This window comes from Pimephales promelas, chromosome 24 (assembly GCF_988280905.1).
Source record: "Pimephales promelas chromosome 24, fPimPro1.hap1.1, whole genome shotgun sequence".
NCBI lineage: Eukaryota > Metazoa > Chordata > Actinopteri > Cypriniformes > Leuciscidae > Pimephales > Pimephales promelas.
The window spans coordinates 3,157,197-3,183,869 of record NC_142792.1 but is presented as its reverse complement, the minus strand read 5'-3'; the positions used below and the strand labels follow the sequence as shown (position 1 = coordinate 3,183,869).

The following is a 26,673-nucleotide window of genomic DNA, read 5'->3' as shown; positions in this document are numbered from 1 at the left end:
GTGTGAATTACACCGTTGCAAATCAAGTCAGAGCCCGTCTAACGGAGAGCCTTGGCACTTCCTATTAGCCCCATTGTGTATCATCCTGGTTGCAGTTCCATTAGAATTCCACTGGAGGTGATCGCGGGCGAGAGCAGAATAAATGGGAGTCTATGGGGCTAAACGGCTAAAAGTGTCTCTTTCACCTGCTTGTCGTTAAATTAACATAGATTTTATTGTTGATTCCGCAAGTTCAATATAGATTATAGGCCAAAAGTCGAATGAATGAGTACTTATGTCCTTTTGATTTCTTACAGGTTAGGCCGTTGTCCAAATCCGCTATTTACCCTTTTCACTTCCTCCTACAATGACGCAAAAATACCGAGCTCTGAAGTTCTGAAGGCGTTGCCCCTGGCAACCGATAGCGTCTCCTACCATCATGGTCGACCGGCTCAGACTCCGCCCAAATCGGCATGTGTGACTCCTCACTCTCAATATTCCACAGTCAGGCTACAGTAATTTAGTTCGGACTAAAAGGGGAAGTGGTAAAAACTGTAATAGAAGTACAAAAGTGTTGTTTTCACACACAGATCTCCCTCTATCCAGTGTAGAAGAGTCACACACAGTCGCTCTTTCACTCTTCTCTGGTAAGTCATTTACACACAACACACTTCGTTGGTTTGAGACTGTCAGTTTTTTTTTTTTTTTTTGACACTCAGGTTGTAAAACATGTTTAAGATTAAACTATTTTTTAAAAAAATAAATAAAATAAGACTTTCATATTTGTTTTCTCATGACATTTCTCTCACTCATGAAAAACTTTAAAACAAGTTTTGGATTTAGAAATAATGTTTACACCAAAGTTTAAAAAGGACATAACTGTTATTAAGTTGTTATTAAGTTTAAACACTCTTAAAATTAAAGGTTCCAAAGGGATTTTCACATGCGTTTCCATAGAAGAACAATTTATGGAAACATTCAGTAAACACTTCTTAAACGAACCATTTTTCTTAATATGAAGAGCCTTTTTATAATCTAAAGAACATTGTTTTTTCACCTTTTTAAATAACCTTTTATGGAATGGAAAGATTACATGGATATTAAAGGATCTTCAAGAAACCATCAATGCCAATAGCCTTTATTTTAAGACTTATACTTTTTATTTGTATTAAGAGTTTAATTTGTATTTCTATTAAAGGTGTATATTTTGTATTTCTATTAAGATTGCATACTTTGTATTTGTATTAAGAGTGCATACTTTGTTTTTGTATTAAGAGTGCATACTTTGTTTTTGTATTAAGAGTGCATACTTTGTGTTTGTATTTTCTGTTGTAAGGTGAAGTGAATGATGGAAATATTTGTGACGTTCCTCCTCACTGGATGTCTGATGCAAGGTTTCATTCTTATAGATTACTCCTCTGCTGAATTAATATTCTGAAAGCATTTTCATATGAATAAATGCAGCAGTTTATTCTGCATGTAAACTTTGTGTGATCAGTTCCTCTTGTCTGTGTGTTTTAGGAGCTCTTTGTGGTTTTTATATCAGTCTGCCGAAGAAAGTAGAAGCTCTAAAAGGATCCTGTGTTTTCATACCCTGCACATTTGATATTGATCAAGAATATGAAAAATACCTCACTGATAATGCAAAGAGAAAATGGCATAAAGACGAAACGCCTCTCACTGAAGTGTTTAACTCAGATCAACCCAACGCTGGATTGTTAAAAGGAGAAATATTTGGCACTTCTACAGACAAAAACTGCACCACCCGCTTCCACAATGTCCGTCAGAGTGATAATGGATTATATTACTTCAGAGTTGAAAGTGGTCGATTGCAATATAGCTACAGGAAACCTAAATTCACCCAAGTTGAAATTGCTGTCATTGGTGAGTGTCATATTGTTCATGCTGCTTCTATCTTAATATAAATGTGATGTGGCCATCTGTAAGGTGAAAGTGTGAAGCTTCTGGTGTCATTCACTTCCAGACCTGAACAAAACAGTCCGTTATGATGCTTAATATTGCAAACTGATAATTATCATATTCTTTTAGTTATCATAATCATAAACACACTGATGTGAAAATAGTTTTACCATTTACTACACTTTATTCTAGGTTTTTAGTATATAACTTATGTAGCCCCGGCCCTTTTCAGCTCTGTGCTCGATGTGTATGTGTTCTGGCTCGTTTTAAAATCTTCCTGGCACACTGGGATTATTTTATTTTATTATTTTATAACATTACAAACATTAAAATGCTCATGATAACTTTCATTAACTCCACAATAAGTAAATCCACTTCACCAGCTACTCTTCAACAGAATAAGAAATACTGCAAAAACAGAAGTTCAAACACTTACTTCTAAAGACGGCTGCACGGCTAATGAATCAGACGTCTCCTACATTCAAAGAAAACAGCTCAATTCCCCAATACAAAATGAGTTGCATTGAAAAATAATTCAACTACATTATTATTATTATTACACCCTGTAATATTTGACTGTTAATGTGTTGTAGGTTCTCCACCCAAACCCAAAGTGAGTCTGTTAAAGGATCAGCAGAAGGTGAAAGAGGTGAAGGAGGGAAGCTCTGTGAATCTGCGCTGCTCGACTAAGATCTTCTGTTCCTCTCGTCCAGCAAATCTCACATGGAGCTCGTCTCCTGAACACCTCCTCGACGAGAGCGTCACTCAACAGCAGCGTCAGGAGCAAACTGAGCTGATCTCTGATCTGATCTTCACTGTAACTCACCGTCATCGTTCAGCCAATTTCACTTGCACTGTAACACACCAGCTTCAGCAGCAGATCACAAAAAACGAGACCCGTACCCTACGTGTTCAGTGTAAGACAGGGATTCTTTCATTCAATACTGTCTGATCGTCTAGAGTTAGTGCTATAAATCATAACATAATTGCCTGAATGTTTTTCTCCTCCATTAGACGCCCCTAAAAACACCTCTGCTCATGTGACTGGATCTGGGTTTGTTGTGGAGGGCCGTTCAGTGACTCTGAGCTGCAGCAGTGACGCAAACCCACCGGTGCTCAACTACACCTGGTACAGAGACACTGAAGAACCACTGAAACCAGTGCAGAGCGGACAGAACCTGACCATCAGCAACACCGACCTGACACACAGCGGACGATACGTCTGTACAGCTCAGAACGAACACGGCACTCAGAACGCATCAGTGATGCTGAACGTCCAGTGTGAGTATCGAGAGTCTCTTCTTTATACATACACACATATATATATTAGAAGTATATGAAATTTTGCATATAATTTATTTTATATGCAGAGAGAGAGAGGAATTGTGTAAATAAATACACAAAATATAAATTACATTACCTACATTACATTAACAATTATTATATATATATATTTTGAAATATAAAAACTTCACTTTTAATATTTGAAAATAAAGGTATAGTGTAGGTTTTATATCACAGTTTTTTTACATACATACATTTTCATGTAAATATCAATAATAAAAGTATTTAATGCATAAAATACAATATTAAAATATATATATATATATATATTAAACAAAATATATAAAACCTTCAATGTTACTTACTTTAATTCAAAATATTTAAGTCAATCGTTTTGCACAGAGTAGCATTACCAACCGTTACTATGAAAGATCTTCACTTAAACAGTTTTTTCAACCTTTACTAGGCTTGTAAATGTATAGTGAACGACAAGAATTGAATGCTAATATAATAAACATGACTTTGTAGTCCTCTAACCTGCTGACAGCAGACATTTTTTACATGGATGAGAAAATGTGTACGATTTAAAAAGCATTTTTTTATTTTTCACTAATTACTTCCCATGCTTACATTAGTGTTATTTCATTGCAATAATGACTTTACAAATTTTTTTTTTTAATTGATGGCCTAAATGTTTTTCTCCTCCATTAGACGCCCCTAAAAACACCTCTGCTCATGTGACTGGATCTGGGTTTGTTGTGGAGGGCCGTTCAGTGACTCTGAGCTGCAGCAGTGACGCAAACCCACCGGTGCTCAACTACACCTGGTACAGAGACACTGAAGAACCACTGAAACCAGTGCAGAGCGGACAGAACCTGACCATCAGCAACACCGACCCGACACACAGCGGACGATACGTCTGCACAGCTCAGAACGAACACGGCACTCAGAACGCATCAGTGATGCTGGACGTCCAGTGTGAGTATCGAGAGTCTCTTCTTTATACATACACACATATATATTAGAAGTATATGAAATATTGCATATAATTTATTTCATATGCAGAGAGAGAGGAATTGTGTAAATAAATACACAAAATATAAATTACATTACCTACATTACATTAACAATTATTTTATATATATATTTAAATATAAAAACTTCACTTTTAATATTTGAAAATAAAGGTATAGTGTAGGTTTTATATCACAGTTTTTCTACATACATACATTTTCATGTAAATATCAACAATAAAAGTATTTAATGCATAAAATACAATATTAAAAAAAGATATATATATATATATATATATATTAAACAAAATATATAAAACCTTCAATGTTACTTACTTTAATTCAAAATATTTAAGTCAGTCGTTTTGCACAGAGTAGCATTACCAACCGTTACTATGAAAGATCTTCACTTAAACAGTTTTTTCAACCTTTACTAGGCTTGTAAATGTATAGTGAACAACAAGAATTGAATGCTAATATAATAAACATGACTTTGTAGTCCTCTAACCTGCTGACAGCAGACATTTTTTACATGGATGAGAAAATGTGTACCATTTAAAAAGCATTTTTATTTTTCACTAATTACTTCCCATGTTTACATTAGTGTTATTTCATCGCAATAATGACGTTACCATTTTTTTTTTTTTTAATTGATGGCCTAAATGTTTTTCTCCTCCATTAGACGCCCCTAAAAACACCTCTGCTCATGTGACTGGATCTGGGTTTGTTGTGGAGGGCCGTTCAGTGACTCTGAGCTGCAGCAGTGACGCAAACCCACCGGTGCTCAACTACACCTGGTACAGAGACACTGAAGAACCACTGAAACCAGTGCAGAGCGGACAGAACCTGACCATCAGCAACACCGACCCGACACACAGCGGACGATACGTCTGCACAGCTCAGAACGAACACGGCACTCAGAACGCATCAGTGATGCTGGACGTCCAGTGTGAGTATCGAGAGTCTCTTCTAATTTACACACAGTACATTACTATATTAGACTTCAGATATTAAATATTTCACACATCAAATCATTTGAATGTATTTAAATTTAGTTCAAATATTAACTCATTTGAAACCCTTCACTTTTACTGCAAATACTTCCACTAGTGGTAACTCATTGTGTTTACTATTAGTGCTCAGTGTGAGTACACAGAAAAATTACAGCACTGTTATATTCACTCATTATATCTGATCCCTTACAGCAAAAGCATAACATTGATTGCATTACATTTGGATGCAAAGTGCAATGTTTATGGTGGTGAAAATATACATGTATTGAGATTAAAAAGGTGATATTTACCATAAAAGCATGTGATGACATGGTTTTACGCAGTCACAATGACCTTCAGCCCTGAAAAGACACTATTGAAGAGTTGAAAAACACACAATACATGTTTAAATGACTTCAAATTGATGTATAGCTTAAGTTAAAGACCATTTTATCATATAAACTACACTACACACATGCTATAAGGTTTAATATCTTATATGAAGGCTTTACTGGCCGTGGGAAAAAAATGTGTGACAGGCTAACGGTGATCAACAATACAGCTGCAGTTCAATTTGCATGAAATGCTGTGAAATGTGTGTAACACTGTAGTACTTTTTTTGCATGGGTGTTTTCTTCATTTACAGAAAATTTCTATGGAAAGACTGCTGTGGATTTGGTTCCTCTTTAGTAAAAGCTCATATTAAAGCACCACATGTACAAGTTACGTTAGTGTTTTGAAATGCAAGGTTTCGATATGAAACCTTTGTGAAACTCCACTGAAGCCAGTAAAATTGCAAGAAGTTGTCAACCGTCCTTTTTGTAATTCTAACGCAATTTGATTAGCGTATGAGACAAAAGAATTTACTAGTAGCTGACATCTCAAATTCTCTAAAATTCCTTAAACATTTCAGTCGCAGCATGCTCAAGTAATGGGAAAATATAATAAGATGAGTAATATATGAGTTACTTCAAAAAAAAAAAAAAAAGTTCATTATACCAGAACAAACATTTTCACATCTCTAAAATTGTACTTCTGTTTAAGATGTGTAAAAAAAAAAAAGTGCCAGAGCCACACTTTACAAGCAGAGCACCATGTAAATTGCTTATATTAAATATAAATGGAATCAGTAGAGAAAATGCTGTTGCCTCACGGAGATTAATAAAGCTCTAAACTAAACTAAATGTATAATAAGTGTAAAGCTTGAATTAAAGGTTTACACAAAAATGTAATTTATTATTTGTCATCCAAAACCCGTATGACTCGCTATTTTGTTTATCTTTAAAAGTAAGCATTTTAAGTACTGAATGCATTTATATTTAATATTTTCGCTCGAAAATGTCTAGCAAAAATAAATTATTTGCTGTCTACAACATTCCTTAATTTCATTCACAAATGTTCTTAGGCATCCATTCAGTGGATGAATGAATGAAGCATTTATATAGCTCTAAGGCCGTATAAGTCGATCCAATGGCGTCTTTTCTAGTTAGTTAGTTAGTTAGTTAGTTAGTTAGTTAGTTAGTTAGTTAGTTTACTTTATTGTCATTCAAACATGTTAGACATGAAGGATGATCTGAGATACAGAAGAAGCCCTGAGCTCTCGTTGCGTTTTCCTTATATAGAGACAGGCCTCATTTCAAAAGTAAACATGAGTTTCCAGTGGAAATTTACTGGTGGGTAACCATTTGCTCGTGGTAAATTTGCATTCAGACAGAGGCTCAGAAGGTGTTAACTCAAAGACACCCTTCTGTGTGCAAGATATTTCTATATTCTTTGTACCAGTCACCCTGAGACCTTTAAAATGATACTAAACACAATCCTTAATGATAATCATTCGCATTGTCGTATATACATATACATACATATATATATATATATATATATATATATATATATATATATATATATATATATATAGAGAGAGAGAGAGAGAGAGAGAGAGAGAGAGAGAGAGAGAGAGAGAAAGTAGATGACGTGAGACTTGTCTCAAAGGTAGAGGGGGAGGGAGTCAAATGTTAATTCCAACAAGATCCTTTGTTTCATAGACCACTGGTCAGATATTTTCTCTTCAACCAGTTTTTTCAGCCTTACATAACGCTTTCTACTGTACACCCAAAATCATGTCGGGGTCTCTCCTCAACAACCACCAGAGTGGAAATCTAGGGCCTCACCGCCAGCCACTGAGGACAAAGCCTCTGACAGAGTAAAGGCAGCTTTAAAGAGTTTGTCTGCACAATAATAGCATTTTCACAACGTGTTGCAGTTAGAGGAACAAACAGTAACCACAACTTCGAAATTGTGGCTTTTTTCTCTTTTCTACTTCAGTACACTACAAACTCTCAGACTTTATGGGGTTTCACACTGCACTTAACCCCAGGTTACCGTCGTTTTAAACACCACCAAGGTAAAGGAATGTTTTAGGAATGTGTTCATAAATACTCAGGAATAAATGTTAACCCCAATTTAAAAACGAGAACCGAGAATTCTGTAAACACGGTTTTTAGTGTGACCCACAGTTAACTGTATTTCCAATGTGAGAAGCACGTGAGATGTTCAGTAGTTTTTCTTAAGTGCTAAAAAAAACAGGGCCCGTATTCATAAAGATCCTCTCAGAAAACTCTTAATTTAGTTTAAAAACTTTTACGTTGGAGTCTTAGCTTAAGAGCGATTCGGGACCGATCTGAGAGCAAGGAAAAGACAAAAACTTTCATCTTAGTGAGGAGGCGGGATTGACCTCATTTGCTTTGTGTGACACAATCTTGACTGGACAAAAAGACTGTGACTGGTTGGTTGTCCAAGAGGGAAAAAGAAAGCAATTATAAGTGTAGACTGTAGAGTTTACCTTCTAAATGCCATTTGAAATTTTCTTCTAAAATGACCATTTTTATCAAGCTTGTATATTTAAGTTCAGTAATTTCACTTAAATGACAATTAATAGGTAATCTTCATTGCCATTTAAGTGAAATTACTGAACTTAAATATACAAGCTTGATAAAAATGATCATTTTAGAAGAAAATTTCAAATGGCACTTAAAGGCTTTTGCATCTGAACTCTTCATATATATATATACTCACTGTCATCCATTGTCTGCATCACATTTCTCCTCCGCTAAAGAAACTTTTAAGCCTCTTAAAAGTCCTCATCCGTACTACTAACAATTTTGACCGTAAGACCTCTTTTAAGGCTTAAGAATTACTTTTTGAATTGCTTTCTGAATGACTTTTTCTTTACTAAGATTTGTTCTTTAATTTTAAGAGTAAATAGCCACATTTCTAAGAATTTTCTTAGAGTTTTGTCAGTAGGAGCTACTCTTTGCATTGAGATTCTTTATGAATACGGGCCCAGGTCAATTCAAGCCGTTTTATTTTGCTCAGATTCTACACAGAAACTTCGGTTTATGATCCTATTCTCTCTTTCAGTTGCGCCCAAAATCTCCAGTTCTTGCAAAAGCAGCGTAATCACGTGTGTCTGTGAGGCTCATGGGAATCCCTCGCCAAAACTAGAGTGGCGTCTATCTGGAAATGTTCTCGCTAACACCACAAACACAGTCATCTGGAATGAAACTTTAGGAAGCACAAGCTCGAAGAGCGTCCTAATCATCCATCGGCATCTCACCGAAACGGACGTCCTGCTGTGTTTCAGTGCAAACACTCTAGGCACCGCCAGCGCCAGCTTTCATCCCATCGCGCAGACTCTGACAAGTGAGTTTCGCTTCTCTGACACGCACAACAACAGCTTTATCTGATCAACAAGTATGATCACAAATGAGATCTCTGGAGTATCTTAACCCTTATGAAAAAAGTGCACTTTTAGTGTACTTCAAATCATAAAAGTAACACTCTTAGATTAAAAACATTTCTGGAAATCTTTTAGGTATGATTTTAAGGATTTAGTTGTCATTAATTTGTTTTGGTTAATTTTTTTTTGTTTTAATTACATTTTATTAATTAAACAGCTAGTAAACATATACTTAATCAGTAGAAAAAACTGAAAGACCTGTTAATCATGAATGTATTTTCGCAATCATTTCTCCTTAGAACCTTTTTAGTATAAAGTGATTTTATCATCAACTTATTTTGATGTGTTGACTAACTTATCAAAAGCACACAAAGTACTCGATTATAATTTTATTTGTAGTGTGTTTTTTAATATTACATTTAGAGTTAATACCGGTATATTAAAATCAGCTTCATTACAAATCTGTAATTAAAAACATATTTAAATATGCATGACCAATTTCCGGTTACACTTTATTTGAAGGTGTCCGTGTTATAGAGTAATTATATATTAAGTACTGAGTAATAATAATTAACTACATGTACTTACGGTTAGCTGCATGTAATTATGCATAATTTTTTACTATAGTAACGAGGACACTTTTCTTCAGAGAAATGTTCTTATATTTGCCAAGACACTATAAAGTCTGTCATTAAACATCAGAGATCTCAGTATGAACTCAAATCGAATCAATGATCAAATGATCTGAGCTGCACTTCGCATTCATTTTTAGCCCTCCTGAGAAACATATGAGACACTTAAAAGACAGTGAGATCTCCATTAAGAGTCCTGAGCTATAAAAGACCAACCTCTGAGTAATAAAACACTGCTTTCCAGATTTCCATCAGCAATCTGTGCTGCTCGGAGCTGCTGTCGGCGCATCAGCGATGATGATCTTGTGCATCATAGCAGTCTACAATGAACGGTGCGTACATCAGACAAAAGCCATTTGAGGAAAGACAAGAAAACATGATTATCACAGAACTGAGCTGAGGCTTATTCTTTGTTGAGGCTTTTCACTGCAAAATATGCTTGTCTTGTTTTCCAGTACAAATATCTAAACGTTCTTAAATCAAGATACTTTTACTTGAGAAGCAATATGACTTCAGATATTAAGTCTTGTTTTCAGAAAAAGGCCAATGTGTTCAGAGAGATACACTTTTTTAACCCCATTGGCAGATATTTGCTCTTGTTTTAAACAATCTTAATTTTGATATCTTTTTCAGGAAACAATGCCATTTTGCTTCTCATGTAAATGTGTCTTAATTTAAGAATGTTCATAATATTTGTACTGGAAAACAAGACAAAAAATACAGAAGAACGTTTTTTTGTTTTTTTTTTTGTTTTTTGCAGTGTGAAGTCAAACAGTTCGATCACACATTGATTTGATGAGACTTTTACTTTACTAGCCTCATCACAAGGAGAATTTGTGATTCTGATTGACATATTATTTAAGAATACATTTTTTGATGACCTAAAAACAATTTTCAGAAGAAGGAATCCCAAACCTTCAGGAACCAGACAAGACGACACATCTGGGCTCATACTGTCTCAAACAGTGAGTCAACACACACACTCACACTATTCATTTTTGAAGACATCACAAACGGGCATTCGGCTGATTCTGCTGTGTTTCTGCTCCATCAGGCCACGGTTCCCAACGGTGACGAAGTGGTTGTTTACGAAAATAAAGACATGCAGTCAGCCATTACACCAAGAACAGCAGAATCTCTTCATTATTCCTCGATCGTCTTCACGAATGCGGAGCCGGCGTCAGGAGAGATCTGGGGCGCCTCCTCGCTGACCGAGGTATATGCGGTGGTCCGTCGTCATTCTGCAGGAGACGCAGCATCTGCGACCGACCTCGAGAAAGACCAAAGCCCACAAGATAGCAGGGAGAAGATCACGGATGGGTCATCGGAAGACATGATTTATGAAAACATGACCCATCGCTTGGTTGTTTAAAGACAGAAAAGGAACAGTTGTACTTTGTCCAAAATCAAATACTGCTATACAGTGTGCGAAAAAGTATTATGAATACATAGTATTTAAATAACAGTTGGCGAAATGTACCCAGTGTGACGTAGTACTTCTGAACTTTATTATCCCAATTGGCCAATAGTAGCCAATAGATAGAAGTTTCTCCAATCTTCTTGAAACTCTTGATTCTGATAGAGGGCCATGGGACTTAGACCTGAGTGCAAAAATGGAGGATCTAGACCCTTCCAGAGCTGAGATATGGACATCCCACGTAGCATTTATCCCATTATAAAAAAATAGTGGTTTAAAATGGGATAAATGCTACATATCGCAGCTCTGGAAGGGTCTAGAGAGTCCATTTTTGCACTCATGTCTAAGTCTCATGGCCCTCTATCAGAATCCAGAGTTTCGAAAAGATCGGAGATGGATTTTAAACCCGGAAGACAAAAAAAGCGAGAAAAAAAATCTAATTTAACCATTTTGACCCTACTATTAAATCTAACAGATGCTAACATTGTCTTCAATGGTGTTCGACACATACCTCTGTTAAAATGTCAGAAAATTTGGTTTGGGGTTTCATGACCCTTAAAGTGTGAGGATGAAGACATCCAGGATCAGTACACATGAACATGGTTATTTCAATTTATTTTCTCATAAACTCTTTGCAACTAACGGTCAAGCACACAATTTATCAAAGAACAGTTTTCCATCCAAAGACCTCGACCGTACTTGTTTGACAGCACAACATGGAGACAAATGTTGAGTAAAGGTCTAGCAACTCAGCAACTTCACTGCTGTGAACATCTCTAAAAGCAAACATGCACGTGTTACAAGAAAGGATGAAAGAAACATTTTCAATAGGGGACTTTTTTTTCCATTAAAAAACTTTTTTCCACTTTTTTTTTATGTAATCCAGTTGATCAAACCCAAATCAATCCAGCTGAATCGCATCAGGACTTCACCACACAAAGCCAAAGCAGCGATTTAAAAACGTCGGCCATGTTTCTGAGCAGAAACGTTGGAGATTGTAAAGATCACGTTGGCAGTAGAAGCTTCAATTGAAAACTCAGCTTGGCTCAAAATGAAGGGTTGCTATTATTAAGACACCAAGGTGTTCGATTCTAGTAGAAAAATGGCTGTGTATTTCACATTTGGAATGATTTAGTGTGCATGTGCTTCTCTACTGATAGGCTACCGAGGAGCTTAAATGTTTCTGACATGCAGGAGAATCCTCTAAAATAATCTCTCTATTATTAATAAGTAAGCTGGGGAAGACGTATGTGCGGTAAACATGAAAAACTGTGTGCGAAACATACGAAAGACCAGGTGACGGAAGGCAGACACGTCTTAAAACAGCAATCTAAAAATACAATTTGGCAATCGACCACCAGGGGGCAGTCAGTGTAGAAAAACGAAAGCTCATGATGTCCTCAAATAGGCTAGTGCTGTCATCATGAGGCCGTCTGAAAATGGAAAATTAGCCGTCACTTTGACCTCTGGCAGGGTTGTAGATTCATAAAACTGTATAAATACACACATTTGGTTCATCTTCAAAGCAAACGTAAATAAAAATGCTTCAGAAAATGAGCAAAGGTTAAAAAGGAAAGGGTACAACTACAAAACGCATCTAGATGTTCCCTCCTGAAATCTGACAATACGTCTGCAGGTCCTGTTAGATTCAGAGCACTTTAAATAGTGGTTAATAACAAATAAAACAACATTAAAACAGAGACTCGACACTTTTTTCTTCAGTTTTTCGCTTTTCGTCAAAAAATATGGGAAGCCCTCAGTCATTTCCGGTGTTGTGCCTAATTTCGACCCCCTGCCAAATTATTACCCCCCTCGTTGAAGTCAGTACCTGATTGCCTAATCCCAACCCCGCCCCTAATTTTAACCCCTCCCCCACAACTAATCCTAAACCTACCAATACTAGGGGGGTAATAATTTGGCGGGGGTCGAAATTCGGCACAACACCGGAAATAGATGTTCTCACCAGTCATTTGATTCACCCTCGCAAATATACATTTGTACATTTTTTTTTTTTTTTGGTATGTATATCGGAAAAGGAATATATACTTTGAATATTTACAGACCGATGAACCTGCCCGTCTGCAGACATATCCTCATTTAAAGCTCACCAAAAGAGACTGACGTTAAACTCATTGTTTTCTGCTGTACAAACAGAAAAAAATAACAAACAAACCTGTCGAGAACATGTCGTAAAGTTAAGTATGCTATATATATTAATTAATCATTATATAAAATTTTATTTCAAATGTAATAATGGATGCATTAAAGTTGAGGGTAATTTGCTTAATTGTAATTAAAAATGAAGTTAAACAAATCCCTTTTTGGTTCCTAAATATAGGCTTCATTTAGATATTTTTTCCCTTTGATTTTGGGTATTTATGTTAATACAGGTGAACAAAAATGTGTTGTTAAATATGCTTCAGATCTGTGGCCTTTCCCTCTGAATGCAGCAAACAAAACAGAGAAAAAAAAATATATAAAACCCGAACCAAAAACACATAGAAAACGCTAAACTATGTTCCTGTAGGCTTTAGTACCGCATGGTTGCCTACAAAAGGTTTCCGGCTTGATTAAATGGCATTAGACAGGACAGAAACAAACCGTCAAAAGACAAACAAAGCTTTGAGCTCCATCAGTGACGAAGATCTTTAGTCCTGTGACGAAACACTGTCACCAGAAGACACAAAGGAAGCTTCTCCGACAAGAATGTAAAGGAGAAACACTGTAAAACGTGGTTGCATATATAAATGGTATTAAGAAGAGTCGTTATAAAATAGCACTCGCATCGATCATGAAGGAGGGGTTCGGGCGAGCGGCCGGCGAGGAAAGCTAAAGAAACAACTGTGTGTGCGCGTGAATGGATGAAAGACACCTGTCTGGAAGAGGAAGTGTTCGGAAGACGAGGACACACACTTCCTGTGCGCTCCGGTCATTGGGTCAGTGTGCTGGAAGCTCTGAAGTATGACAGGAACTTGAAGCACAAACTCACAACGAAGTACCAGATGTTCCTGGCCATCTGAGAGCGAGCGATGAAGACGCGCCAGATGAAGACGAGCAGAACGGTGTTGAACGTGTATCGGATGTTTCTCAGCCTGAGAACGGGAGGAAGAGAGTTAATAATTCAGCAATTTGAATAAATCAAACACACCAACCTTCAAACTCAACCTTCCTCTTCTTTATGGACAGGATTCAGTGTTTTAGGAGTTTTAATGTGTGTGTACTGTATATATATATATGAAGAGTTCAGATGCAAAAGCCTCTAAATGCCATTTGAAATTTTCTTCTTTAATGATGATTTTTTATCAAACTTGTATATTTAAGTTCAGTAATTTCACTTAAATAACAATTAATAGGTAATTATCATTGCCATTTAAGTGAAATCACTGAACTTAAATATACAAGCTTGATAAAAATTACCATTCTAGAAGAAAATTTCAAATGGCATTTAGAGGCTTTTGCATCTGAACTCTTCATATATATATATATATATAATCTATTATTCAAAACATTATACATTTGAATCAGTTTTCATGTTGAACTAAGCAAAAATGAGAAATGTTGCCTTGGAAAATAGCTAAAATGAAATAAGTTTTTAAAATATTTTATTTTATTTGAGCTAAAGTTTATTCAAAGTTAAACTATTTTTATGGTTTTAATTTTCCTTTTAGTTATAATAACTGTATAAGTTTTGATTACACTAGTTTGATGTGATGTAGTTACATTGCACTACACTGTAAAACAATATTGATGGTTTAACTTAAAAAGTAAGTAACCTGGTTGCCTTAAAATTTTAAGTTCATTAAACTGGAAAAAGTGAGTTAATACAATGAAGGAGAATGATTTAATCATCAGAAACTCAAAATTATATGTTATCTGAACTAAATAAATTATTTAAGTTGATTTGACAAAAGAACAAATGTTGTGATTACTACACTGTAAAAAAATATTGTTGGTTTAACTTAAAAAAGTAAGTAACCTGGTTGCCTTAACATTTTAAGTTGATTGAACTGGAAAAAGTGAGTTAATACAATGAAGGAGATTAATTCAAACTCAAAATAATAAGTTATCTCAACTAAATAATTTTTTTTAAAGTTGATTTGACAAAAGAAAATATGTTGTGATAACAAATCTTGAAAATATTTTTTACAGTGTATAAGTACTGAGTGATATTACACACTACATATGCTTACTATTGATTTACAGTTAGGGTTTGGTTTAGTTACTTGTAATTATGCATAATTTACTACTATAGTAAATACATGTAGTAATATGTAACTCATCTTAAATTAAAGTGTTACCTATATTTTTACTGTAATACTATAAAAATACTACATTACAGTAATGAGAATCACCTTATAAATTAATGCAAAAAAATGTGCTTATTTGTGATGAAAATAATATGAAGCAATGCTTTTAGGAAATATTTTGCATTGCTAAAAATAGGCTTTATTTTCCTTCATTTATTGTCTTTATTAGTCTTTTGATGTAGGTTTTATGTTTAAACTGTTTGGGTTTTTGATTGGGTTATTTTGCAGGTGGACGTACTTCCTCAAGTGCTGTCTGGCGGCGGGAATGTCTGACATGTCCTCGTTCAGAACGTACTTCTTGGTGCCGATACAGTAATTCTCGATGTACTCCGGCCAGTTGAGCTGGCGAACGTCAAAGTTGAAGGTCTGAAAGATCACAAGGATGAATTCAACACAGTATTTCCTCTCTAAATGTTAGTATTTGCATCTCATTGATCCTAAAGCTGTGTTTGTTTGTGTGTGTACCTTCCTGTCCTCAGCGCTCAGGTGGCTCATCAGCATGTTCAGGTTGTCAGAGCTCCACTGCCAGTCCTGACTGCTGAAGTACTCCAGAAGACCGATGGCTTTGTGCAAACGGTTGAAAATACGCATCATTCTGAACGAAAACACACAGACACACTCAGCACCTCTCTGAGCAGCCAATGACAATTACTCTATTATCGTATGTGTGTGTATAATACAAATAATTATAGTTACAATTATATTATAATAAACATAATAATATAAATATTATAATTGTATTTATATACAGTATTATATATATATATATATATATATATATACACACACACACATACACACAATTATCTCAACATTAACAATACATTTAACAATAACAAAACAAGAAAACATAATTTACATTTTTAAATTTAAGGTTTTTTATATTTAGGGTTAAGGTTATATTAACCATAATAAATATATAGTAGTATATATATATATATATATATATATACAGTGATGTGAATAAGTTTAGACACCGATGCTAAAGTTGCCTAAAATTGGGAAAATGTAACCTTTAAGGACACCAATTTTTTGTGTATGAATAATGTATCATAAATAAATAAATAAATGTTCTTCCACAAAATACAGGGTGCATAAGTCAGGACACCCCTATGTTAAATTCCCATAGAGTCAGGCAGATTATATTGCAGATGCATATTATCCTGGATCCATAAAATAACTGGCCTTTAAAATTAAAAATCTGCCTGACGTTGAGCGGCAGATTCAGAAATCATTCAGAAATCAGAAATCATATTAGAATGATTCCTGAAGGATCATATGATGTAATGATGCTGAAAATTCACAGGAATAAATTACATTTTACAATATATTCACATAGAAAACTATACTTTTATCAGAACAGAAATGCTGATGTAATTGTTCTCACTGTGGTTTCTGGCCAGACAGTCTGAGGAAGAGGTCATAGATGAGCGCTGGGAACTTGTGGCTGACGAGGATCCAGTACTGGTTGATCAGATAGTTGGAGGTGATGTTGGCGTTGGGCCGACGGAAAGCCTGCTCTAGAGGATTCCTTTTGAACGAGGACATCACGTGATGCTCTGCGGCACAAATATGTGTTCAGTCATACTTACTGGAGCTTGAGTTATTGTGTAATGTCCTAATGGCACTGCAGATATGATATTTTACGGCTGTCACATGACAGCGTTCCACACCATGACTAAACCACTATGACGGAGGCATGAGATTAGAAACAATTAACTGTATTTTAATCACGATCACGATTTTCTTCTCTAATTATTATGCACAATCAGCATTATCGTGCACGTCTACGGCTGAGGAATGCTTATGGAAGAGGAAGATCCTCACTGAATCTGCTTCTGCCTGTTGGCATGGGGATGTTGGCAGCCAGATGTTGCTCATGGTAACCGCACACTCTGCTGTTACCATGGCAATGCCAGACTCCAGCTGCTCTGCCCTCTGGCATCAACATACACCGTGCATACAGTGGCTGTGATCCGAATGATATACTATGTGCTATCGTGTTAAAATGTGACGTATACAACCAAAACACTGTGAGGAATCCTGTCTGTATCCCACAATGCAATGCCCTCAACTTGACAGTGTGAAATAATAAGATACTTCTATTCCTTTGAGACACTTAAGTTTCATAAAATAATAATAATAATAATAATAATAATACACATATTAATAAACATAACAATAAAATAACATATGTGCTTGTTCTAATTAATTTTTTTATGTAGCTAATTTATTTCTATAATATAATCATGTACTATAATAATGTATTATTGATTATCATTTACATAATAATAATGTAAAACCTGCTGTTTTATTTATTCATTTATTTTTCTATAATATAACAATATAATCATAGAATGTATTTTATCTATACATATTTTATTTCTATAATTATAATTTTTATAATTTTTTTATTTATAATTTTATATAATTATTTATACTTTATATAATTATAAATAAATTATATTTATTTATAATTTATATAATTTTTTTGATTACTTATAATTTTTTCTATGGATATTTTATTTTTATTTCTATAAAATATAATATACTTCCTTTTAAAAGTTTGGGGTCAGTAAGAGATACTTTAAATCAGCAAGGATGCATAACATTTATCAAAAGTAAATGTAAACACATTTATAAAGTTACAATTGGCATGACGAATAAACATGGAACGGTATCAAATATGATTTTTAAACTCTCCTTTGACTCTTTAGTTGATCATGCCAAAAACTAAAGACATTTGTAGTCAGAGCTGGATTAATGCAAAATAACTATTTCTGCATTTGACTCTTAGACCTTCCATTTGCAATGTAAATGAACCTACAGTTATGTACTTTTTTACAGTGTGTAGATTACAGTATATACAGTGCAGGTTAGAAAAGCATGTAACGCACCGATCTCTCCCCAGTGGAAGGGGTTAATGCCTCCTGTTGTGCAGTTGTACACAAGTGCAGTTTTCGGTCTGAAATGTAAAGATCAAACCAAGTCAGTCACATTGTGCTGCATGTAATATATTCCCCTAATGTAAATATAGAAGCGCAGAGGGATTATCCAAGCCAATATCCCACGTCTCTATCCGTTTAATCATCTGCAGGTCTAACATAAGCAAATGAAAGTGGTTTGGAGAGGAAGCTGCAGGTGTACCTGTGCACCGCGGTGTACCAGCCAGCAGTCAGCGTCAGGTTTATAACCATGTCTACGGGAATCAGATCCGCCACAGCGTCATTACTGGCTCTCATGGTGCGCAGGATGCCCTTCCCAGCCTGCACCCAAACACAGAAAACACACGATAAAACTGGAGCCAGAAGCACCATATGCCTTAGTTTGTCCACAGAGGCTAAAGAAATACAGACTAATTAAAAAGAAGAGCAGATTGTTTTCATTGCTTGGGTCAACGAGTGATGTGAGGAGGTGAATTGTGCCAAGAGTGTCATGTTTTTGGATGTTAAAGTGGACCTGTTATGCCTTGATTTTGTTTTTGGGCTCTACTATAACAGGTTTCCATGCTTGAACTATTTTTTTTCTCATATTCTCCATTGTTGCGGCTCCTCTCTTCCCAGTCTGTCAGTAACGCTCTGTTTAGTTCCTGTCTCCATGAAGCCCCTCCTTCTGAAAAGCACACTGTGCTCTGATTGGTCGGCTGGATCAGTGTATTGTGATTGGTCGAGCGTTTCGAGTTTGTTTGGGAAATGTCCCGCCCCTTTCCATAACCGCCAGTTTCAACACACTACTAACTAACTCGACCAGGCCCCGCCCCTTAATTCTGAGTATGAATTATTTAAATTAAGGAATATTGTGATGTGTTTGTTCCCGGAAGAAACTAAAGACTACAATGGAGGCGTTTCAGAGAGTTCAGAAACACTGACACTGATATGGAGGGACTTTTCAGGCAACATTACACACTAAAGAGAGTTAAACATGGTTTATCTGCAAAGCTTTGATCGTGTTGATCATTTAGAGGCCTTAGAAATTCACATATCAGAAGGTTACCGTACTGTAACCGTTCTACTGTAACACATAATGAAGCAGAAAATATGACAATACTTACAGCAATGAAAACACCACTTGGTCCATTAAAATTATCTATCCAACCCTGAGAAAAACAGAAAAAGAGGCAATTGTGAGTTTTATTTATTTATTTTTTTTTCTTATATATTTAATTTTTTATAGTAATTTTGTTGTGTCTTTGCCTTTTTAATTTGTTTTATTTTTTTTAATAAATATAATCACAACTATATGATTATGATATTGTTTTTAGTTTTTGTTATTCTAAGACTTCAACTTAAATTATTATTTTTTTTTATTGAATTTCAATTAAACCATGTAACATTTTCTAAGTCTATACAAACATATTACAGCTGTTTCTTTTTAAAAACCTATTACAGATTTTGTTAATATTCTGAATTAGATTTATCATAATCTTTTGTTTAATTTTAGTTTGTTTTTAGTAATTTTGTTGTGTTTAAAAAAAATGTAAATACAATTTTGATTTAGTTTTAGTTATTTTTAGTAATAAGATTTTTATTTTTATTTTCTGTTTTTAATTTTAGTACAATTTTGGTAATTTTGTTGTGTTTTTACATTTTTATTAAATATGTCTATATAATTTGATTTTGCACTAAACAGAAATCAATATCTGAAATAAAATAAGTTTATATATACACACAAACATATACATATTGTAAAATAAATAAAGTAATTAACTTTTTTATCCCTGCCTCAAAAGTCTTTATGATATTCTGCTATGTAGAAATGCCTATGTTTTATGCATTCATTACCTACAACCTCTGAGTTACCAGCCCAGATCTTTAACCATTAAGCCACATCGCTCAGAAAAGTCCCAGAGCTCTCAAAGTTGTAAACTATTCCGGTGTAGCGTCTGACAGCAGATCCATCACTCACGGGGAAGGGCTCCTGCCAGCTGGCTCCGACGATGGAGGGTCGTATGATGCCGATGTGGAGTTTGCCGCTCTCCTGCTGGACCACACTCTCCGCCAGCGCTTTGGTGTAGGTGTACGTGTTGGGTCGGTCACCTATCAGGCGTGGTGTGATGTCACAGATGATATTATCATCCATCCACCTACACAGACACACACGTCAGACCGATAAATCACTGCTCTGCTTCAGGGTCAGTACAGTGTGTCAGACAAAACATCAGCGCTCAGATGCAATATGGCTTGTCAGCGTCAAATAACGTGGAAAATCAGACATGCAATGACAAGTGGGTTTCAAACAAGAAAAAAATTAATACATATACTGTACATAAAATTTAGTTTTTTTTTTATTTCAGCTATTTGCCTAGGACACATTTCATTTAAATTGATGAAATATAAATTAATAAAAAACTATAATAAAAAAAACTATATAGGCATATTTGAAAAAATAAAATAAATAAATAATTAAAATCAAAAGCTTTAAATTCTAATAAATAAAAAAAATACTTATTCAAAATATTAAAACTATAAAAGTAAAATATCAGCGCAGTAAATGTAACTTGGATATTGTAATACACTGTGTTGATTGTGTAATTCAGATTTATATGATGATGATGATGATGATGAACTGGACTCACTCCAGAGAGTCGATGAGCTTCTTGGGCTCGACCGGAGGAGGGTAGATGACCTCGTCGATGTGTCTGCGGTTGCAGTTGGCGTAGGCGGTGGAGATGTGGATGAACGCCTGCAGGTTCTGCATCTGCTGAGCCAGAGAGAGGAGCTGCTGTGTGGCCATGACGTTCAGCTGCAAGGCATGCCTGCGGGAGATGTGAGCGGAGCATCTCAGCATCACACGGTACGGCACGCACTGGGACCATTTTATGCATTTTACATTTTATGAATTAAGCAGCACGGAAACAAAGTTTTTGGCTTAAAGGGTTCTTTAAAATTGAGTCAAGAACAATAGAGTTATAAAGAAGCTTTTTTCCAAGAGTGTGACATTTAAGATTTTGGTGTAGACTGGGAGTGATTTTGCCAAGTAAGACATGGTCCTGGATCAACATATTTTGTTGATTATGGATTAACATTCCTGTCCCAAATTTAGTCATTACCCAATCCCTACCCCTAAACCTAACCATACCCGTAATTTTCCCCTAAAATCAGAGGGTAATGATAGGTAAAAAAAACACTGATGTTTAAGTACTTCACCCTGATTCTAAGCCTAAACTTGACATAAACTGTAAACTTGTCCCTCAGATCTGATTGGTTGATTGGAAGATGTTGGTCCAGGAACATGTGGTACTTGGTGAAATCACGTTCACCGAGTACATTGGCTGAAATGTCAGTAATTTTTGCATTTGTCTTTTTGTTTTGTTTGTTGTTATTTGTTTGTTGAGTCTGGCAAAAAAAACTGAATTGAATCGAATTGAAATTAAGAGCAAAATTTACACAGTAATCATTAACGTACAGCCTGTGACAAAATAAATGAAAATTGGGAAGAAAAAAAAAATTATGTTTACAAAATATTTATAAAAACTACAATAGTATATCAATGATACTAAAATAACAGAGGTCATTTATGCTGCTGCGGTGAGAAGACTAATTAAAAATACTGCATTTTAAAAACTAATGCTGTTTTTATTTTCCTTAGAATAAAAATTATGCAAACGGTCCGTGGGATACACGACTCTCTGCATCCATCTCTGTCTATCCATCCATCCATCCATCCATCCATCCATCCATCCATCTATCCATCCATCCATCCATCCATCCATCCATCCATCCATCCATCCATCTATCTATCTATCTATCTATCTATCTATCTATCTATCTATCTATCTATCTATCTATCTATCTATCTATCTATCTATCTATCTATCTATCTATCTATCTATCTATCTATGTCCTCATGATTGTCGATCCCTCTCTGAATGATGACTCCCTTCAGACTCACAGTGCAAATATTCAGGAAATGTTGTGGCATGTGTGCAAGGCTCCTGTCACTCACTTCAGTGGTTCGTCAAAGCGTATGGTGGCGGCGCAGTGGAAGATGATGTTGATATGTGAAGTGAGTGTCTGCACATCCTCTGGACTGATGGCCAGGCCGGGCTGTGTGAGCTCGCTGCTGATGGCTATGATCTTCTGATGAAACTCAGGATTATCTTCGCGCACCCGGTCAAACAGCTGCAAAACCAACACACACACACACTCACGTCAATGCTGATACATCATTATAACGCCACAAAACATGACTATACACTCTAAAAAATGCTGGGTTCTTTTAACCCAATTTTGGGTCAAATATGGACAAACCTGAAATGTTGGGTTAAAAATGTAATGTAAAAATTTAACCCAACGGCTGGGTTAGTCCATATTTGACCCAAAGTTGGGTTAAAACAACCCAGCATTTTTTAGAGTGTACCGACATTAAATTCAATTATCAACCATCACATTCACTGAAGTACTTATTCAATCTGGGTAGCATGTTACTGGTATGCCAATAAAATAAAAAATACCGTATTATTTGAAAACCTAATGAGAATAAATCAAATAAACACAAATGAATAAGTAAAATAAATTTTAAAAAAAATTAGGTAAATAAAAAAGATTAGCAAAAAAAAAAGATTTGGGTAAATAAAAATGTTGTTATTTAAAATATTCAATATTATTTAATATTTTATTATTTAATAAAAATAAATATGATTTAAATATTCTAAAAAATAAAAATGAAATATATTAAATTGAGTGAATGAATAAATAAATAAGGTTAATACGTAAATAAATTAGGTAAATCATAGTGTGAATCACCATTGAGAATAACTAGAATAAATACTGTATTATTTGAAAACCTAATGAGAATCAACATTAACAGAATAAATAGATTAAATAAATAAAATAAGCAAATACTGTATTATCTGAAATCCTATCGAGAGTCAACGTTGCGAATAACTAGAATGAATAAATGAATAAAATAAAAATAAAGACAACATTTCAATAATGGATATCTGGGTAGTCAATGAGAACGGTCCAAAAAACATGCATCATTTTCTTTATACTTCATGCAATTTCTCACTTTTGATTTTGTGGTAAAATGTGATCTGTACATGTCTTTGTGAGTATCCACTCTTTCAGAAGATATTATGAAGATACTAATGACAAATCCCATCATATTATGTCACCGATTTCAGCGTTTATGTAATGAAGAAAACCGCAGGCTGCAGTGTTTATTCACCGCATCGTGCACGCGCTCGTAGATCACAAATGTGATTTCTGTCAGCGTATAATCTGATATCAAAAGAGGATTTACAGAGGCTCTGTGTCCTCTCGGCTCGAGCTGACACACATGTGCTGACTTATGTTACCCACAATTCCAAGCGTCTGGCAGTGGCACATTCCGACAGCCACAGCCAATCAGAATCCTTTCTCAGTATCAGAGCTGGACATAATAAGTGACCCGCCGTAACCCCACCAGCAGGCACCAGCTGAGGGCCAGACAGATGCGGTGTGATGCCTCTGACAGCTGTTTCTCTCACACTCTCTCCAACACAGCCAGTGTGGCGCTTTACACATATTTATCCAACAGCAGATTTGCATTTCCTAAAGAAAACAGTGTTTGCACGGCCTCAAAATAATAGTTCGAGGTAAGTTTTAGTGTCAATGAAACGGCTATATTGTAATGCAATTCATTTTTGTGTTAATTTAAATGTCTTGTATTGCATTTTGATGTATTTCCCTTCTTTTTGTCTTGGATAAATAAACTGAAAGTGGATCTATACTTTAAGTTTAAGTTTTATAAGCTCAAATGCTCTGTTCTGTGACGCACATTCGTGACTCTCCTGTTCGAACTCGTTCATCAAAATGAATGAATCTTTTTTCGTGTCATTTGGTTCATTCAACGAACGAAATGAACGAGTTGACTCTGAAAAAGATTCGTTCATTTTGATGAACGAGTTCGAATAGGAGAGTCACACAGAACAGAGCAAGGTGACCATTTGAGCTTATGAAACTTAAACTTTGTTTTTTTTTTTTTTAAATGAGTGATCGTTTCGCTTAAAAAAGACCCTTATTCATCATCTGGAATCGTTTAAAGCCCTTTGAACAGTCTTTTGGACCTTGAACCATTTGGTTCCCATTGAAGTCCATTATATGGAGAAAATCCTGGAATGTTTTCATCTAAAACCTTAATTTCTTTTCGACTGAAGAAAGAAAGACATGGACATCTTGGATGACATGGGGGAGTACAGCAAAAGTTTTTTTTTAAAGTGAACTACTGCTTTAATAAATCGACCTTATCTTGCAATTCTGAGCTTATAACATGCAATTGCTACTATATAACACGTAATTGACCACCTGCCTTTGTATAGCATTCACTAAGGTTGAGCAAGTGGATCAGGTAATCTGAGCTGGTGTGAATGAGTGGAGGTGGGGCTAATTTGCATATTTGCCACTCCACATATACTACATAAAGGAAGGGTGTAGAGTTACATTAAAGCTATTTTAATGCATTATTAAAAGAAAAGAAAAAAACAAGTTTTAAGGGGTAAAAATGTTGACTTTCCATTCCACAAAAATGTATTTATAATGCAAAAAGGCTCTTTAGATTTTTGGAACGTTCATCAAAATGAGATTTTTTTTATTATTTCACTGTTCACTGAATGGGTTTTCTATTTCTATGCCCTCGCCGAGAAAACCCTCTTTTGGAAACCTAATTTTTAGGAGTGCATGCAAGTACTGACCATAATATGCAATTACATCATTGAATTCTAGATTAGATTTTGAAACTTAGGGCAATGGAGATTTAACACTGTAATGAGCACAGCTGTCCTTTTTACCTGTTGAACACCACATCAAAACCTTCCTGAACTACGAGAACTAGCAATACACGTCACAATCCAGTTCTTCCTGGCTTCTGCCCAGGAATCACTGGGAAATTCTCTGGATGTACATGTTGTCTTCTTGTAAAGTCTGCTTGCATGTCAGGACACAGGATGATTGTATTTGCTTTTGCAATGAGTTGGTTTAGTCATGCAGAAGATGTTGTCAGAGGCATGAGATGTACAAGTTAATTTGCTTTCTTGCACAATTGACAGGAAATTTCAAAATTTCAGTTAGAACAGTTGCCATAGGAGATTTTTTTAATTTTATTTATTAAACCATAATGCTTATAGTAAATCTGACTTAATGTGATCCACAAAACATAAAGAGAAAGATGAATAAAAACAATCATCAAAAAACGAATTATTCATCAATTAGATAGCGCATAAACTATTTAGATATCATAAAATGACATAACAGTTTTTGCACAATTAATAACTATCTCGTCTATCTGACATCAGTGAATGTCCATGTTACAGTGTAATTTTCCATTGAAGTACTGAGAAATAATTAACTACATTTACTTACTGTAGGGTTCGAAATATTGATTTGTTTATGGTTAATTGCTGGTTCATTTATAATTTATAGTTATTACATGCAGGACACTGTAAAATAAAGTGAATTTTCAAATGCGAACAAAATTTTATGATTTTAATATGGAAAATCATTATGGTAAAATATCCCACAGCTGCTGAATCCTCACACACTTAAACATGTAAGTACTATGGGAATACAATCTGAATGCATAAGTGTGGTCATGAGTGCCATTAACTCGGATTATAGAGACATTGGACAACATATGGGCCATTAATGTGCAGTCTAACCAACACACACACACACACACACACACACTTGGGTTTATACCTATGGTTTATACGGGTGAAGTTCAGGCCCAGACCCAGTCTTTAAATATCCTAGCAAAGCTCACAACACACACACACACACACACACACACGCTGGGCAGAAAACTACAGAGGTAAACTCAAACTCGAGGGAATGCGAGGCACTGGATCACTCAGACATGTTAAAGCGTTTCAAAAATACACTAAGTGAAGGAAACGGTGCTCAGTTACGTCAGCCAAACTTCCTTGATGCGGTGTGTGTCACCGGGCAACATAAACACAACACACCCTGTGCCCGCATGCAGGGCCGGCGCTCCGCACACGCACATCACGCACTGCGCGTAGGGCACCAAGTGCTTGGGGGGGCACCAAAAAATCTGGGTCGTGAAAAATCATCACAATAGGCTACTAGTATAAATAACAAATAAAATATGTCTAAAGCATGTTAATATACAAAAGCAATACAAAAGCAATATGCCTAGGCTAGACCAAATTGGAGAAAAAGGTGAATCTCCTGTGCCAGTCTCCCTCTGGTGCCCCCCCTTCCCCACCTTGCAGTGGTCTGTTCCTCAATCAGTGTCAAATTTGGCAGACAGACACCTGATCGACATCAGACATGGCCTCGAAAAGGCACCAAGAGTCGGGGGGAAAAGGGGAAAAGAAGAGACAGCGGGATAATACTCGCTTGCAGTTAAGACAATGTTTTAAATAAAAGTGTTAGTTTTGTAGGCGCCCT

The 26,673-nt window shown here is 35.5% G+C and overlaps 2 protein-coding genes across 3 annotated transcripts in view; one reads left to right on the top strand and one right to left on the bottom strand.

Moving 5' to 3' along the window:
• The first annotated feature begins 27 nt into the window (after positions 1 to 27).
• On the top strand, positions 28 to 13,079 carry LOC120470931 (B-cell receptor CD22). The gene is made up of 11 exons (XM_089126642.1): positions 28 to 626; positions 1,316 to 1,373; positions 1,501 to 1,863; positions 2,493 to 2,816; positions 2,914 to 3,180; positions 3,895 to 4,161; positions 4,879 to 5,145; positions 8,609 to 8,890; positions 9,804 to 9,891; positions 10,458 to 10,524; positions 10,614 to 13,079. The coding sequence occupies exons 2-11, from the start codon at positions 1,325 to 1,327 to the stop codon at positions 10,929 to 10,931; spliced, it is 2,292 nt and encodes a 763-aa protein (XP_088982768.1). The 5' UTR covers positions 28 to 626; positions 1,316 to 1,324; the 3' UTR covers positions 10,932 to 13,079.
• Positions 13,080 to 13,763: 684 nt separating this feature from the next.
• The window catches only part of LOC120470932 (fatty acyl-CoA reductase 1), a 28,162-nt gene continuing 15,252 nt past the window's right edge, over positions 13,764 to 26,673 (bottom strand). For both annotated transcript variants that reach the window (XM_039660638.2, XM_039660639.2), the window contains exons 3-12: positions 22,229 to 22,404; positions 20,859 to 21,038; positions 20,189 to 20,366; positions 19,335 to 19,379; positions 18,431 to 18,549; positions 18,181 to 18,248; positions 16,671 to 16,842; positions 15,749 to 15,878; positions 15,522 to 15,649; positions 13,764 to 14,068 (exon numbers count right to left, since the gene is read on the bottom strand). In XM_039660638.2, the coding sequence (XP_039516572.1) occupies positions 13,906 to 14,068; positions 15,522 to 15,649; positions 15,749 to 15,878; positions 16,671 to 16,842; positions 18,181 to 18,248; positions 18,431 to 18,549; positions 19,335 to 19,379; positions 20,189 to 20,366; positions 20,859 to 21,038; positions 22,229 to 22,404 (1,359 nt within the window). In that variant the 3' untranslated portion in view covers positions 13,764 to 13,905. The remainder of the gene's footprint in view (positions 14,069 to 15,521; positions 15,650 to 15,748; positions 15,879 to 16,670; positions 16,843 to 18,180; positions 18,249 to 18,430; positions 18,550 to 19,334; positions 19,380 to 20,188; positions 20,367 to 20,858; positions 21,039 to 22,228; positions 22,405 to 26,673) is intronic.

What these genes read in the sequence shown, in the direction of transcription:
- LOC120470931 (XM_089126642.1), top strand. Translation starts at nt 1,325, where the DNA reads ATGATGGAAATATTTGTGACGTTCCTCCTCACTGGATGTCTGATGCAA. An exon ending in CATCGCGCAGACTCTGACAA is followed by an intron (nt 8,891 to 9,803) that starts GTGAGTTTCGCT and finishes ACTGCTTTCCAG; the next exon opens with ATTTCCATCAGCAATCTGTG. An exon ending in ATAGCAGTCTACAATGAACG is followed by an intron (nt 9,892 to 10,457) that starts GTGCGTACATCA and finishes AACAATTTTCAG; the next exon opens with AAGAAGGAATCCCAAACCTT.